A 17,542-nucleotide genomic window follows, 5' to 3' on the forward strand; every position below is an offset into this window, starting at 1 on the left:
ATGAGACATTCACAGAAAACCATTGAGCAATGTCGTCTTAATGGGTCACATAAATGCCATGTTCACAAAAATAGACTCTCAGAAACGTGACTTTTTTTTTTGTCTTACACATACAACAGCATCTCTGCTGCAGACACCAAGCCTTCGTTCCTTTGTCCCTGGTTTAACTGTGATATGAGGTATATGTGAGGCAAATTCTCATCCAAGCCTCGACGGTTCGGCATAGCAACGCGCTATTTTTTAATGATATTACAGCATCTCATTCACTCTGCCACGATCAGTGATTGCTTAAAACAACAGGCCATTGGGGTGTAAAGGGATCTAAAGGGTCATTCAGCAGAGTGATATCGTCACCAGCACTCGAGGCCAGTTGCACGATGGAAGACAGCGCAATTATTACTGTCGTTTACGAAACAACGTACAGCATTAAATACATTTTTTTTTTTATAAATCAGCAAGACGTTACATCTAACAATTACTAGACAGTATCTTGCATCTGTACTTCTCAGATATAGGCACCCAATTTCTAATGGGACACGTATGCATGGTATAGCCAGCACATGTTGAAAAGATAAATGCCTAACACTTTTTGGCCAGCCATCTTTTCTTGCTCATACAGCATATGGCTGCCATGGAAACAGCTGAAGAAGTCAAACACATTTTTCATTTATCATCAAATTCATTAAAAAAAAGGCAAAGCCGCTAAGTTGGGTAACAAGTCAAAAAACTAAAACTAGGGGTTTGAATTACATTTACATTATCCCAATTAAACGTCATATTTTAAAATTCCCCATCCCTCCCTTGCAAATCCCTCCCGAAAAGTAAGGAGAAAGCGAAAATGTAATGAAAAATTCCACTTTTCACAGAACTTCCCACCCTCCCATCTGCATAAACAGAGTCTCAGTCAAAAAGCCAGTCCATTCCTGACATTTGAGCTTTCTTGATCCGACAGGGCAATGTACTCGATGCACAAAACGGCTCAAAGTGCTAATTGGATTCTTTTTTTCTTCTTTTTTTTTAAGAAATAAGAGAACTGAGGAAGAAGAGGAGGGCAGGGAAAAAGGGAAGGCCATTCTATCGCTGTCCAACAGCAACCTCTATTGGCCAGAGAAAAGCCCCAACCTCTGACTTTTGTTCTCCAAAAATATACCAAGGACAACATTTATCCCCCGGAACCAGCCCTCTTTCTCCCTGTACTTCAAACTGGCAGTTCCCCAGACTGATTAAATCTGTTATCTTACATTAATATATATATATATTCTTATAAATATAGATATATAGATATATATATGGCCCTTATTGAAGAAAACTTGAGTTTCACATTGACATGAAAGTACCATAATCTCTATATAGCCAAGTAGAAAGTGTTTCAGTGTTCACGTGAGCTGGCAGCAGTCTGTTTATGTCACACTCATTCAACAGGTAACAAAACATAAGAACAAAAAAAATCCTCTTCGAAGTCACAAACTTCTGAAAACCGTGCTCACTGCACCTCGTAGGGTTAACCTTTCCCACTTTTTTCCTGAGTAATACTTTTGACCTTGTAACAGACAATAACTTCCATGTTTGTTTTTGCTAGTTCAATTCTGGGCTATTCTCTGCCATTATTCCCATTATTATTATCATCATTATTATTTTTTTTTACAGATGTTAAGTTGATAGCTCAAACACTTCAGCTCATTTGAAAAGAAATACGACCGGCGCTACTCTACACTTTAAAGAAGTACTTTCAGTTCATGATTCATGACTAGACCTAATGTCACTACGATGACGAGAATAAACAGTCAATACATATTTAACTTAAAAATAACATACTTTAAAAAAATGCATTTGCAAGATGCCTTGCAGGCTTATTGTGGGGGAGAGGAGAAAGCACAAAAACGGATCATCGGCATTATTAAAATAAAGATGTCACTTAGAAAAATAATAATAATAATAACAATAATAATAATAATAATAATAATAATAAAATAGGAGCACTAAAATTTTAAAACAAGAACAGCAACTTTAACGACAGTGTGTTCTCTCCCTCTCAGGCGCTCATCTGTAGCTTTGGCTTGTTGGAGTTTTGGAACCCGTTCGAACTGGCTCATTGACATCAGATAACAAACTAGTAAACCCTGAGAATTCAGACACAGACGTACGTATCCTGTGATCCCCCTCCACGCCAGAGTCAGTGCCATATGACAAGCCGCGACCATCTGACTTGAACTGTGAGCCAAATGCCTGGGCAAAGTTTTCTATCTGGTAGGAAGGCTTGGACGAGTCCAGAGGGGCCAGATCCTGAGAGGGGGCTAGAGGGAAGACTGCTGTGCCATTCTTGACCGGTGCATGGTCCTTCTGGCTGCTCAGGTCAGATGGGCTGATCTGGTAAGAGGAAGGGGGAGTGGAGGAGTGCTGCTTCTCCATCTGCTCAGTGAGCTCCTGAGATGGGGTGAGCTGCTGGTGTGTTGGGGGCTCCAGGCTGCTCAGGTGGAAGCTGTGCTGTGGTGAGGTGCCCGTTAGCATTGCAAAGTGAGATTTTGGCACAGATGAGGGCAGCGAAGGCGAGGCCACTGACTGGCCGAACCCACACTCAAGTGGGGACGTAGTGTAGATGCTCTTGTCAGCATAGAGAGGGTTCCCTGGGTGGGAACTGGTGAACGGTCCTGGGACTGGAGACCCAGGGCCCAAAGGGAAGCTGGTGGTGTGACTTGTGCGCTCCAAAGCCTGCAGCAGGAAGCGAGAGTACTCATGCAGCATCACAGTTTTGTCTCCAGGCGGGCTGGAGGGGTCTGTGCCGTGGCCAATGTCAGGACCATTGACAGGGTTCAGCTCCACATGGTGGTCACTGATGTCAAAGTGAACATCATGGTGAGAGCCATCAGGTTTCTGGGTGTAGTGGTCAAGGAGGCTCTGTAACACCTCATCAGGAATCCCTGACTTGTCGAGACACAGAGGAGCATCACTGTCCATCACGCTGGAAATGACACCTTGTACGATAGACGGCTGGGACGACAAGTGAGCAACACTAACGTCATACTCACCGCTGACTCCTCCAGTGATCACAGGCCCCGATGGGTTTGCATTGTTTGCTGCATTAAGATAGCGTCTCTTCTTCAGAAACTGCATGGCGTCGTCGTAGTTGCTGCTAGCGCCAACTTTGGCTCCGTTACTCTGCATGAGGCCAAGTCCCTCCATGCCCACACTCTCCTCCATCGGGCCCGATTTGGCCTGATTTTTACGATTGGCCTTCTTGAATGCCATCTTTGGAGCTCGGCCATGATGGCTCTGCTGCATGCTGGGTCCTGGCTCAGTAGAGGAAGACACAGTTTGGTTCTCCATGGAGTAATCATGGATGCTGTAACCTCCTGATGCAGAACCATGAATGTGAGGTACTCTCTCCCCTCCTGCGTCCCCCTTCTTCTTTTTGCGATCCCCTCCCTCTCCACAATTTTTGGACTTGCCCCTCTTTCTGCCAGTACCCCCAACATTTCCCTGAGTGATTCCATAGCTGCCATGCCCCATGTCAACACAACCCAGATCCATCATCCCGGGAACCAGCCCCTTCTTTATGGCTTCTCCACAGGTTCTCTTGTGCTTGAGCAGTCGGTCTGTCCTAGAAAAATACTGAAGGAAAGAAACAACAAATATTTAAAAAAAGGAAATTATATTTTCAATATGACCAAAAAACTCTTCTCTTTGTACTTTAGGTAAGGGCCATGTTTTACAGAGGCCATTTTGTGATGCAATATTTCTACACGCCCAACCCAGGGTGTGTGACTACAATGCAATTGAAGAAAAGCTAAGTCCACAAAAACTTGATGCATACACCAAATTTAAACATCTGGATCTCAAATTCAGGTTAGTGACACAACCCTTTCTAGTATGCAATGGAAACCACAGCTCCCTGACACACTTTTCAAGAGGATTTGGGGGTGGACTAGTCCTATTCATTGCAATCAGCAGCCTCACCATGAGATGTCACCAATGCTGGATCTTTTAATCCAAACCATTATTTAGTTTTGTATAATATACCTTTAGATGCCCAAAAAAAAAGGAGGTTCTCTCACCTGTTGGCAGGTCTCACACCTGTACGGCTTCTCTCCGCTGTGCGTCCTCTTGTGCCTCTCCATGTGGTACTTCTGAATGAACCGCATGTTACACTGGTCACAGCTAAATGGCTTCTCTCCTGTCACAAGAACAGCACCGCTCCACGTCAGTTATTTTCGAGCTTAGAGCAAATGTGCAAATGACTCGCCGGTTTGGCGGCATTAACGTTTGTCATGAATCACTTACCACTGTGAATTTTCTCATGTCGCTGGAGAAGATACTTCTGAATGAAACTCATGTTGCACTGACTGCACCTGAAGGGTCTTTCACCTAAAATAAGACCACAGAGGTTATATATAAATACAACGGTGACTTTAAAGGTAATTCAGAGAAAATAATGAGGGCAAACTTACAAAACCTACATACTGCAATTCAATGTAATAATTACTCCTTTTCATTTTCATCATTATTTTGTTTCTCACAGATGTTAATCCACCGCTGTGGAATCTCTTTGAGCCATATTTTAACTGCGTATGAACACATACTTCATCAAAAGCAGGCTGTTGCCAGGCTTATGTAATAGATTGCATTGTATTTCACAGGTGTTCATACAACTACTTTCATCTTGGTTAAATCTTTCATTTTTACAGATGCCCTCAGGAACAACCCAGGCTGAACATCACAGTCTGAATTGAGACATTTTTTCAACGAATTGAACAAAAATAGAACTTTTCTAATACATTATTTAAGTTCATATAAGAGTGCAAAGTAAAATGGAGCACACAACACTCCTAATAAATATGGGACTCCTAACATAAAAGTAGATAGAGTGATGTGACTGTGCATGTCCTACAGCTGATATTTCACATTTTAAGCCTATGTAACACTATGGAGAACATTACAAGAATTAGGTTAGTGATACAGCTCTCTTGACCACAACAACCACACACTCCACTATACATTTATCCCCACAGGATAAGAGGGGAGTAGATTGGTTGTGTCTAGCCAACTTTTCTAACATTTGATTAGAGCTCAGAGCGACAATGCAGAAAAACAAACACACCGTGCTTGTTAAGCATCACACTGACCTCAGTTTTCATCACATTTAATTAATTCGGAGACCAGATTTTTCAGCTGCAGTGCTTTTCTCTTGTGTGACTCATTCTTTTATGTTGTCATCTTACCAGGTTTACACACAACGACTGAATACCCTTTAACCCATGGCGTTGGCAGAATTAGTATTTAGTATTTGCACTGCAAATATCAAAATAAGAGACAAAGCAAACATGAGACAAAGTGGAAATAAGCAGAAAACCCCACCTGTGTGAATGAGGACATGTCTGCGTAGGTGGTAGGAACTTCTGAACGATGCCGCGCAGTGCTCACAGATGTGAGGTTTGTTTCCTGGTGACAGGTTGCCTCCATCTGCATCCAGCATCATTGATTGCTGTGGTAGAATACAGGAGATGGGATAGGTCTGAATCACTAGGGTCTTTTTGTGTGTGTAATGAAACATTATAGATATGACCAGAAGTACTTTTTATGTTGAGTTTAGTTTGTCAAAACACAATTCCTGCGCTAATTTAGGATTGGGACGTACGTGAGGTCCCGATTTTTTATAACCAACAAAAATGAATGAGTTCATAATTTGTCCGATTCCTCCATTCAATAGAAAACATCTTCAAACTCCTGAGAACATGGTATTAATGGGAGAACCTGTCCATGAGAACGGGGCAGACAGCTGGGACAACCTGAAGAAGTGCCAGTAACAGAGGCACAAATAAACAGGCACCAATATAAGTTATTGAATATTTAAAGTAAGTATGGGAATTGGTCTTTTTGGAAGAACAATGTGTTATACAGTTGGGTAAGTATGTCTTTGAAATTACTAAATGGTCTAAAAATGACTGTATCGGAGTGTTTGAAAACACATCAATGTCTCCAAGTGGTTTTCTCATCTAACATACTGTATAAAACAAGGTAATAACTACAAACCACTTGATATTGATATTGTTTTAATATGCTGTAAATATGAAGAAACATCATAAGACAAAGGGCCATTTGTACTGAAATAAAAATCAATTTAAATGCATTCAGTAAATATACAGGGTCCAATGTGTTTTGCTGGTGACAAATAAACAAAAGAAGAATTCACAAGTTTAATTAAAAAGCCAATTGTAACTACTGACATAGATGTGTGGAGGGGATGAATTATATAGTCTAACTGCATTCGTGGATATCAACATATATATATATGACAAACCTTTGCCTCGCTTCTTTTCTTTCTTGGTTTACCCTCCTGTCCTTCACCATTTGACCTTCGACCTTTTCTCCCAGAGGGCTCCTTTCCTAACAGAGTCGGCAGCTGTTTGGGTGACAAAGAGAAACGGAGAGAAAGCAGGCCGTGAGAGCCAACCATGACAAGGCAAGCACTCGACTGAAGGCTGAGGCCCTTCAGTCGAGATCACACCAGCAATCAAGTCCATGTTTACTGCTCATGTAAACAAACAAATAAGAAATCCACTTACAGACAACATCCAGTGATTATAGGTCATTGTGTAGAGATGTGGCGAAAGGGGTGGAATAACAATGCCTGCAATGTATGGCTGTTCTATAGATAAACAGCCTGTAATTCACAGAGAGCCTGACATTCTTACTGAGAAATTCACAAACTGTTCACTGCTTATGACGAGCGTAACATTAAAATAATTATTCTTCACAAACACTTTGAGTGGGGCACTACTGCAGAAAAGAGTTGATCCCCCTTTTCTTCCTTCAGTTTACCCTCATGCTCTGCCATTTTTGTCTCAGCTCACACCCGGCACCTAATTTACATCTGCAGACAGACGGGAGTAAATGTGGATGCACCTGCTGTTCCTAAAGTCAGCCACATTCTTAGGTCAAAAAATCAAGTAAGAAATGACAGGTAGTATAAAAGCTTTGATCTGATGGATTGAAAACAGCAACACAATCGCATGTAACATCATTTAAACACTTTTACTCACAGCACAAGTGTGAAACATTTAGACCAAAACAAACCAATACCGACACTGTCAGGCTTAAATCAGCAACATGGATCTCCCTAGTAAATAAATTATTCTAAAACTGTTCAATTCATAATATTAACAAAGAAAATATAAACACCATGTATTCCAGGTTTCATATTTTATATATATATAAAAAACAACTTAAGTATAATGCAAACTCAAAGGCAGTTCCAGTCTGTCAATAGCTGATAATCTTTGTCTGACACAATACAAATGAGACTTTATGAAAGAATGAAGAACATTTTGGGGTTGTATAGTAGAAACAAATATGGAAAACACTAAGCACATGAACAATAACTGCAAATAGCCGGTGGTAGCAGCGCTGTTGTATATTTATTGTTGTTCATTTATATATATTGTCTATTTCTATTCCCCATCTAGTTTCACTGATTTTATCATTTATGTATTCAATACCTGCATTTACAATTTAATGTGTCCTTTTGCATGTTTAAATGTCTCTTTGTATGTTTTTAAGTCAGTTAACTAACCATGTGTTAGTTAATGTCCATTGTCCTATCTAAATAAAATAATCATAAAATTAACATCTTTGGACTTTGGATTATTGGTTGGACAAAACGGGACATTTTAAGACATCTCTTTTGACTCTTTCAATATTTCTCGATATTGTATTGACCAAACTTTACATTATTTATGATTATAATGGGGTCAATTAATAGTGAGAATTGTTCATGTCCACACTGCATCAAGGAATGAAACAAAAAGTATGTGTGCGTGACTGAACATATGAAATGTGTGCTTTCGCAAAGCTTGTTGTGTAGTATATTAGAATATTCTAAAAGTGAAATTAAGAGAAAATACATTTTTAAAATGTAGCTCAGGTCAATTCATATGTTTTTTTAAGCATATTAGTATCTACAGCTCTGATGACCTGTGATGACTGGCTATTGTTAGGGGAGTGTGGACGTGTGTATTTCTTTTAGAATGAGCACAAAAGACATTTGAAATGAATTGCAAATGTGAGCTTAAACAAGACAGCTGTGTCCTTGCCAAGACGTTTTTCATTCATGCTGAGGCTGGATGACATCACCGCTCTTCTCAGAGGGAGAAACAGAAGGAGGGAGGGCAGACAGGAAGGGGGGGGGGGGGGGTGATGTTTTCTTTTCTCTTTTCATTTCAAGCCGTCAGTAAAAAAAAAAAACATGTAAACAAATAGTTTCTCATAAACTCCTCACACAGAGGCTGCCAAATATAAGAAGAACAGAAGGGTTATATTTGGGACAAACTAACCTTAAATAATGTCAGGTTACCTCTTCATAGATTGTAAAAGATGCATGTGATTGAATATTCATGACGTTTGATCACCGACTGACAAGAATGATGACGCACAAAAGCCCAAGGCAGCAAAAGACTCTATTTGTGTGATGATTTTTTTCTTTCTTTCGGGGTTGCTCTAAGCACTGTAACTCTGAAAATCTAAAACTGCTTTTTAATTTAAGGTTTTATTGTGTTATTTTGTCATTATCCACTCAAGTGGTAGAAGGCAATGGAGAAAGAGAAAGAATTCAAAAAACACTAAAAGGACTCTTCTCATATTAGGGCTGCATCTAATCATCATTTTCATTGTCAATTAATTTTCTTGATTAGTAGATTCACCATCAGAGAACACAATTGATAATTGTGTTACTTGCTATGACAAACCATTCCCGCTATCAATTAATCTGCCTTCTACCATCTTAAATCAAGGAAAATGTCTAAATGTCCTCATTCAGGCAAATAAAACTACTTTAATGATAAAGTGAAGTTTTATTTCATTTGCAGTTTCCCTTTTTGATAGTGAATTTATTATCTTCTCATTTAAGGGCACTGTGATAATAAGCATGAATGTTGCAGTCAGATCTACAACCCTAAAATATTCCATAAGGTAAAAGAAAAGGCTGCATATTATAAAATAATGAAAATGTTAAGCATTTTTGATTATTATAATAACCAACTGCAAATCGATCATCCTGATTGCACATCAGAGGTACTTACATTGCCCATGTTGAGGTCATGCACCTGCAGACTGTGGTTGTTGCTGACATCCAGCAGCTCTGTGCTCTTCCCCAGGCCTCCAGGGTAGAGGGGTAGACGATAATCATGTTCCGACAGCTTCTCCTGCTTGATACCCATGGAGTGAACATAGTCACCCACCCCTGCACAGGCATGACCGCCACCCTGGGTGCCTGTACTGCAGTCAGGCGAGTCACGCTCCTTCTTCAGGATCATATCATGTGGTGGAAGGTCCTGCATGACGGAGTGGGCAGCCAGCCGGGTGAAGCTGGTCACTGGCGGTAGGTGGCTGAACATAATCATGCCCGGGCCAAAATTGGAGTCCATACCTCCATTGGAGCGTAGGAATTCATTGCCTATTTTGTCTTGAATGATGTTCATGGTGAAAGATGACAGGCGGGAAAACTATGAGGTGGTAATAACTGTCATCCTGTGAGGGAAAAAAAGATAACAGTTAATTGTATGGCTTTTTAGCGGAAGCCTGAGTAAGTAATAACAAACACCAGAAAACGATAAGAGCCAGTTAAGCTTGGCATTCTGGAATCAGGGCCACAGCCTCTGATCTCACAACTGTGTGCTTAGACGGATTAAAATCGATGCTTTGTGGGTCAGTTAAGAGCTAAAGTCTGGCGTAACATCAAGACGAAACAACCGTACAAATGTCTCCATTTGCTTTCTGTGTGTATACTGAGTATCTTACTGGGCAAAAAGGTCATGGCGACTGCTGAGCTAGACACAACATGAGATGAGGAATGAGAGGATTGAAGTTGTGTGTTAATCTGTTTGATGGGCCCGTCAATGACCCAGTCATCCTATTTGCATGGGCTTATCTGCCAATGAGAGGGCGCACGCACACTCAAACAAACACACACACAGGGCATTCGAAAGACTGGTGATGAAACTCTGTGACCGCTAAGTGCATGACTACAATAGTGCCAAGTGATGTAACTGGAGAAGGGAGGATATGTATTATGATACATTATTATATTAGCTCTAACAATAAGTTCATCTTGGCCAATATCCATTATCAAGATAATCACAAATGGAAATAATGTGTTAAAAGACTTGAAGGTGCTGTCGAGTTCACCAATTACAGGCCAAGTGATTCAATCTGAAGTGCCACAAGGGAAGCCTGCAAGTGACAATTCAGAACTTTAGAATGGTCACACAAAAAATATATGCATCTTTGGTAACGTTAAAATATTGTGTAAAATGTTTGGGTTACGCAAGTTATGTGTAACATGAGTAACAATGGTTCATTAGTTTTCTCTGCTTTCACAAACATGCAGAACCATGAAATGATTTTGAAATTGAAACAAATATGTTAAATATAAGAAATGTTTTCTGCACATTTATAAAACCTTCCAGATACAAATACAAAGGCAGAGTATGGACAGGAAGTCCTGTTTGTTCATCTTTAAATATATTTTTTGAAAAAACGACACCATTTAAAAAGTCCAGAGTGTAACATTTAGGAGGTACTGTACACAACAGCCTTAGAATTAGCCTTTTACATGGGCTTTAGGCAGGAGCCATCTTTATGGAAGACATTTTGTGTCAACATATTTCTGCAGCAGCATAAACAAACAACCTAAGCAGATGATGAGTTTCTTGTTTTGATTCACAAGACCACTGTGTCAACAATTGAGAACAAATTAAGTTTTCTGGTATGTGAACTCCACTGTAGTTCCCTGACGCTCCAGGGAAAGAGAGGTTAGCAACGGCTGCACTCACTCATTCTTTCACACTGGACCTTGAAAACATATTTTAACATGTGTTGCAGTAATGTATTAATTTGCATTATTTTAGTCAGAATAATCTTCACAGGAAATGATCATACAGTATCATGTTTGAATATAACATAATCTATAACGTTACAATTAACATTCTAATAAAATGTGGGTGAAGTTGTTTCAAATCACTGCATCCTCCAGCCAATGTCTGCCAAATGCCTTCAGCTCTGGATGTTGAGCTAGCACCAATGACCCAGCCAGCAAACACAAAGCAAACTTAAAAAGAAACAAAACAAAGACTAGTGTTACTTCATCTTTCTCACACGTGTTTCAGAGGACGATTTACGTGCCATTTAAACCCTGCGCTATCGGACCTTTGTGGAAAAAAGTAACAATCTTATTCGCAAATTATGCAATTAGCCACCAAAGCTAACCATCTGGCTAACCACTCTTGAGGGGCCCTTCTTCTTTGTGATGCAGGATCAGGCAATAATTAATATGGCCATGAAATAACAGCCACAAAGCCGCGCTGATGGGCACAAAAAAACAAGAGAAGACGTGAACAGAAAGCTGCCTAAACCCGGACAAAGTCTGTCCCTTCACAACCGTATGTACAAAGTTAGTTTCCCATTTTACCTGAGATTAAAGATTAGGGATTTAGACACAGATAACGCCACACAGTAGACAAGACAAACTAAAAACGCGAGCGAGAGAATAAAAGCACGAACGCTGGTTCGAACAACAAAAGAGACACGACCATCTTACTTCGCCTGTGTTCGTTTAAAGCTCCTTTTGCTGGCGTCGGTTTCCCGGACAGTTACCGACTGTAAGTGATGGAACGACCACACGGACGTGACCCATAACAAACGGCCCGGACAACAACTCCAGCGAACAATGATGCTCGTCCGACTAGCCGACACAAGCTAACTTAGGAGCTAACTAGCGCTGCGCTTTGTTGTCTGTCCCGCACCAGGAGTGCGAGCGGCCACCACGGCCCACCCCGTAACCAAACTTTGGCTTTATTTTAGTTTCTCTTACCGGAGTAGGAGCATGGCCTGGTGTTTTTGGCTCGCGTAGTTCGCCCTCAGCGGTCCGTTTTTCAACATCTAGAGTCAAAACATTGTTTTCCCGCAGCTGCTGGGCTCTTCCATCTTGCCTCGGCGCAGAGGATTCTGGGTCTCGCAGCAGGCGGACCCGTCCTGAACAGAGACGCATTAATAAATAATCAAACACGGTGATCAGCGTGTCGAACAAAAGAAGTAAAAGAAAGCAAATGTATTAAAAAAATAACTATAACATAAAATTATAGTTTATTTAGAATATTTCCTAGAAAGTGAATGCAAAGAAATGGGTTTACAACACACGCACACAGTTTCATAATCCAAAAATGTGTGAACTTTCCTGAGGCAAAACACATTACCTCTGCTATTCCTAACAGATTAAGACATTTCAGTATAATTGAAAATGGCTCATAATAAGACTAGATAAGATAATCCTTTCTTTGTCCCACATGGGGAAATTTGCAGTGTTACAGACAGCAGCATACAATCACATCAATGCAGAAACGTAGAAATAAGATAAGGAAATAAAGACCTTTAAATACTATGAAATATGTGCAAGGCAAAACAAATTAAAACAAGGTAACAATAAACTAATATGTACAAGTGCACTCAGGGAAGACAGTGTTATAAATGCTCACATCTGTTAATAACATTGGTATTTTATGAATGGCCACATATACTAGACACTACTAGATACAATACACCTGGAAGCCAAATATTTGTTTATTTGTCAAGTTTATTCCATTCATTTAAGAAGTTAACCTTGTAATATCTGCCCCACTTTCACAGTATGTCAGTGCACAATACACAAAGTATAGAGAAACAATACATGGAAATATAAGCAAAGTTACATCATATTTTTTCAAAATGTGAATCTGAATGACCTTTTTTGAATATTGTAATTGATGTTAATTTGTTTGTTTCTAATCTCCCTTCACTACTGAGCTCCATCCAACTGCTTCTGATTCTTGTTCCCTTCAGACTGTGAACACTTTCTCTTTCTCAAACATACTATGAAGTGGGATTAAAAACAAAAATTTCATGACTACATTTTTTTTTTTTTTTTTTTTTAAATTGGACAAATCAAGGACAGTAGCTGTGCTGCTCAAATCTGGCATATGTTTTAGTAGAAACTAAAATTGAATGTCTTTCCACTGGCTTGCTTTTGTTTCTTAAATATTATGAATGAGCAGACATAAAATTAAAACACCCTTTTTTTTGCAGCATTAAAATACCAGTAGGAGATTCAGACCAGCCATTTGGATGATTATGACAGATGTATCTGGAAGGGGAGCTCTTAGATTTGCCATATGAATGAATATGTATACATCTAAGAGCACATCAGAGTCAGGCTTCGTGCCTCCAGTCCTAATTGCCTTTGCAAATGAGCCAATTAATTCAGAGAACAGAGCATTATCAAAATGCTGGCTGTAGAGAAATGTAAAAAAAAAAAAAGGATCAGGGAGTGCTTTTTTGAAGTCCTCGCTCCTTTTATATGATGATGGTGATGATGGTGATGATGACAACCCACACAGCTGACAGGGATTTCTTTGAAAATGCTCTTGTCTTGTTTAAATATACATGATGGCTGATGATGAACTGAATATATTTGGATACTAATTATTGCAAATAAAGAATTAAGCTTGAGTCAAGTAAAAAAAAAAAAATGTTACAACCTAATTGAAACCAAGAAACTAGATATTAATCATGTCACAGATTTGCTAAAATTAAATTACAAAGCTATAGCTGATAAGCTTAGCTTTGTAATTTGCAAGCTTACCCTTGCCTATAGTGTAATATAAAGGCAGGGAAGAGAAAAAAACAGCTAGAATGAGCTGTACATGTTTGTTGTTTGTTGTGCAAAGAGAGAGAAGGTGTTATTTAAAGGCTGTAATATCCAGTGGTAATGTGTTTGTTGTAAATTATATACACATATATACATATATGTAGATACAAATATATGTGTATATTATAAATAGTATCCAGCAACTTACAAATAGTTAAATAAAGTTAAAAATGTCTTGTCTTGATGACCACTCAAAGCTGCTTTTACATTACAGTTTTGCCACTCACTCACACTTTCATACAGCGCATCTACTGTATGTGCAGCACATTCCCATTCCTCTCTTTCACGCAGTGATGTAGTAGTCAAGTGTCTTGCCCAAGGACACAGCGGCATGTAGACTAGTAGAGCCCAAAATCAAACCCACAACCTTTTAGTTGAAAGACAGCTCGCTCTATCACTGAGATACCGTCGCCCCAAGATGATTCTCCATGGGGAAAAATTGTGTGGAGCCTTTTAGAGATTTCTGTGTGGGAAAATCTTCTCAAGTTTGAGGAGAAACAAACAAACACATCCATAAACTAACAAAGAGAGGACATCCTGGACGTGTGATGTTATTTCTGCGTCATCCTCAGTTAAAGCAGAGAGTCAGAAATGCGTCTAAAATGCCTTAACTTTCCATCTGTCCCCACTGAGTGTTTGGGACATAAAGGTCACAGACACTGTGACTTCTGCAGTGTAAGTCATGTCACCTGACACCGACTCCACTCTGAACGGAGTCATGTGATATCAATGTGGAGGAGACGTAAGAGTGAGCATGTGTGTGTACCTGCACCAAGATCATGGCTAAATATATGTTCATGTCTGTGGCACTTTGTGTATCACATGACTGAGATGATTAAACTGCTCATCAATAATTCAGTCTGCAGTGGGTCTTTGTCCGTCCCCTCTCCCACTCCTTCACTGAATCAATTCCAACCTCACACACACCACAAAATTGGAGATAAGTCGAAAGTCTTTCCTCATGTAATAATGGAACCCAAGAAAACTGTGAGCGGTGCAGAGCCAAGGCTCAGTGATTGTGTTGCGATGATTTTGGATGCCTCTCTGTGGGAAAAGCCTGATGCTTACACATAACAGATGGTGCTTCTTCCCGGCAACTCTCTAATCCTGGGTTGTGAGGAGAATCACAGCAGTGTACAGTAGGAGTTCCCTCTGTCGAGACAGACGTCCCATGTCTGCAGCTTCAGAAACCTGTGCAGTGGTGTGACATGTTGTGGAGACAAAACAAAATGTGGTTAGATATGGCCCTTTGGATATGAAGGGACAAAATGAAAAAATTACCCCAAATAAAAACAAAACAACTAAAAAGAGACATAAATAATCAAACATACAGTTTGTTTCGATAAATATCATATTTATTTTGACTAAGTGTGAAGGTGTGTGCATGCATAGTTAGTGTATTTTTGTGTTGCCCAGTAAATTCTTTTGTATTAGTTGGTGAAACGACAAAGAAATGCAACAATAACAACAAGCACAACAATTACTAGAAAGAGACTCGGAAGACACAAAGACATGCAAAACAGATTCTGTTTCACACTAAATAAACATGAGACTTATTAATAATGTAGTTTATAGACCCTACAACCAGAATATACAATTTGACAGACATGATCTTTTTGCTCATTATTTTGCAGGTTCTTTTGTTTATTTTTTTCCTGGTTAAATTAAGGTTAAAGGTTATAATTATGTCAGTAAAGTTACTCATTTAGATGACGTTCCTCTATTGAGGTGTTTACAGAATAAACACTAATCCTTTCAAGAGGAACACAAGGTCAAGACATGTGATGTTTACTGTTAATAAGAATGGACGACTGGTTTCAACCAGCTTTGTTCCAGTCTCTGACTACGCATGCATAATGTTGTTGCTAATTTACAACAAAATAAATGTGCTTCATCAATAACGACATAAACCAATTTAATCTTCTCAAAAACACCAAGTAAAAGTGTAAACAGGGGCCCACATTTCAATAACAAAGATCCTAATTACATAGTTTATTCATGAGGCCCTTTAAATACCTTGACAGAGTATGGGGCATATCATCAATAAATAATGTGATGAACTGATTCTGGATCTCCTCTGGAGTGCAGGCCTAGTTCCTATCAGACTCTCTCCTTCAAAATTAAAAGACTCAACCAATAAACACTTGAGATGAGGGTCAGCTGTAAAATGAGACCAGTCACAGGGCAAGGGGTCGGTCTTTTTGTGGCTGAAACTACATTAGCTAATAATAGCAGTACTTATTATATATATATACATATGATAGATCCTGTGTTCTGTCTGATTAAATTGAGGGCAAAGGGGATCCAAGGGCAAACCGTCCATTTTATGACCGTCCTTTGGGAGAAAGCTGGTGCAGGAAATCCTCGCCATTCAGTGTCTAAATCAATAACACAGCTGGGAAAAGGAGATGCAAAGGTTTGAATGTCTGACTGAACATGAACAAAGCCCCAATAAAGCATACAGCAATCTATATAGAGCAAAGAGTCCAGGAAATAATATAATTTGAGGACAACATTTAATGTTCTGGTGAGTATATATCCCTGTGTGATTTCCTGTTATTGTTCATTTACTGGACATTATAACATCAACTGAAAATGCTTTACCATTTAGAACAGATTTGAGCAGAAGCACAAAGAGCTGATCTGGTAATTCATCTGCAATTCAATTAGCCCGCGTCTCCCCATCATCCATCCATCCATTATCTACCGCTTCATCCTCCACCAGAGGGTCGCGGGGGGTGCTGTGCCTATCTCAGCTGACATTGGGCGATAGGCAGGGTACACCCTGGACAGTTCGCCAGTCTATTGCAAGGCCACATATAGAGACAAATAACCACTCACTCACACTCTCACACCTACGGTCAATTTTGAGTGACCAATTTACCTAATCCCCATATTTTTGGACTGTGGGAGGAAGCCGGAGAAACCCCACGCACACACGGGGAGAACATGCAAACTCCTTGCAGAAAGGCCCTTGTTCCAAAGTTGTTCCAAACGGGGCTCAAACCCAAGAACCTGGGTCTTCTTGCTGTAAAGGCAAGAGTGCTAACCACTACTCTCCCCATCATGTTGCCCCTAAATCTATTAGATCAAATATGCACATGGCTCGTTCAACCAGTAGATGGCGCAGTCTCACCTAACAGCACAAATACCCTCGAACCTCATCACTTACAAGATCTCTGTTCATCACACAGGAGAACCAGCTACAGTCTGAAGGCAATGAAAGCCCCTATGAAAAGTGATTTAATGTATTAATCAAGAAATGTATTAATATATCAGTTAAACCCTTTACTGAGTGAATAAACTCTAGACTAAGAGTTTCTCACACCATCCATCCCTCTCCTCTCTCTCCACTCAAGCGCAGGCGTAACTCTCCCCTCCTCTCTCTGCCCCCTTCCTTCCCTCCCTCTCCTCACTACTCTCCCTCCTCTTACACACACACTCACACACTTACCCCTTCATCTGTAACAGGCCACCAGACGCTGCGAGTAGAAGAGAGCGCCTCGTATTTGGCTCCACTGCCGAGCGTCAGACGCAACAGAGCGCACGGCCACAGCTGCATTCCAATGACACGTAAGACAAACTGGAAGAACAGTGGATATGTTTTTTAATTAAAGGGATAATAACTGTGCCTTACAAGCAAAGAAAAGTCGTGTTTTTATTATTTTATTCCTTCGATTTTGTGCGCGCTAAGGTGGCCATGGCACATTTTACGCACTGCAGATAACCAGCGTTTTGGAGCAAAAACGAACAAGAGAAAATATGGACTGAAAAGCCAGTAAGTTTGCATTTACTTCAGGAGAGAGAGCTCAA

At 40.0% G+C, this 17,542-nt stretch overlaps 1 protein-coding gene across 1 annotated transcript; it reads right to left on the reverse strand.

Moving 5' to 3' along the window:
* Positions 1 to 938: 938 nt before the first annotated feature.
* znf281a (zinc finger protein 281a) lies at positions 939 to 11,965 on the reverse strand. The gene is made up of 7 exons (XM_083897100.1): positions 11,861 to 11,965; positions 9,072 to 9,519; positions 6,296 to 6,397; positions 5,353 to 5,479; positions 4,279 to 4,362; positions 4,053 to 4,171; positions 939 to 3,609 (listed from the first exon to the last, which is right to left on the reverse strand). The coding sequence occupies exons 2-7, from the start codon at positions 9,468 to 9,470 to the stop codon at positions 2,041 to 2,043; spliced, it is 2,400 nt and encodes a 799-aa protein (XP_083753226.1). The 5' UTR covers positions 9,471 to 9,519; positions 11,861 to 11,965; the 3' UTR covers positions 939 to 2,040.
* Positions 11,966 to 17,542: the final 5,577 nt, after the last annotated feature.

The sequence above is a fragment of the Microchirus variegatus genome (genome assembly GCF_963457635.1).
Source record: "Microchirus variegatus genome assembly, chromosome: 10".
Lineage (NCBI taxonomy): Eukaryota > Metazoa > Chordata > Actinopteri > Pleuronectiformes > Soleidae > Microchirus > Microchirus variegatus.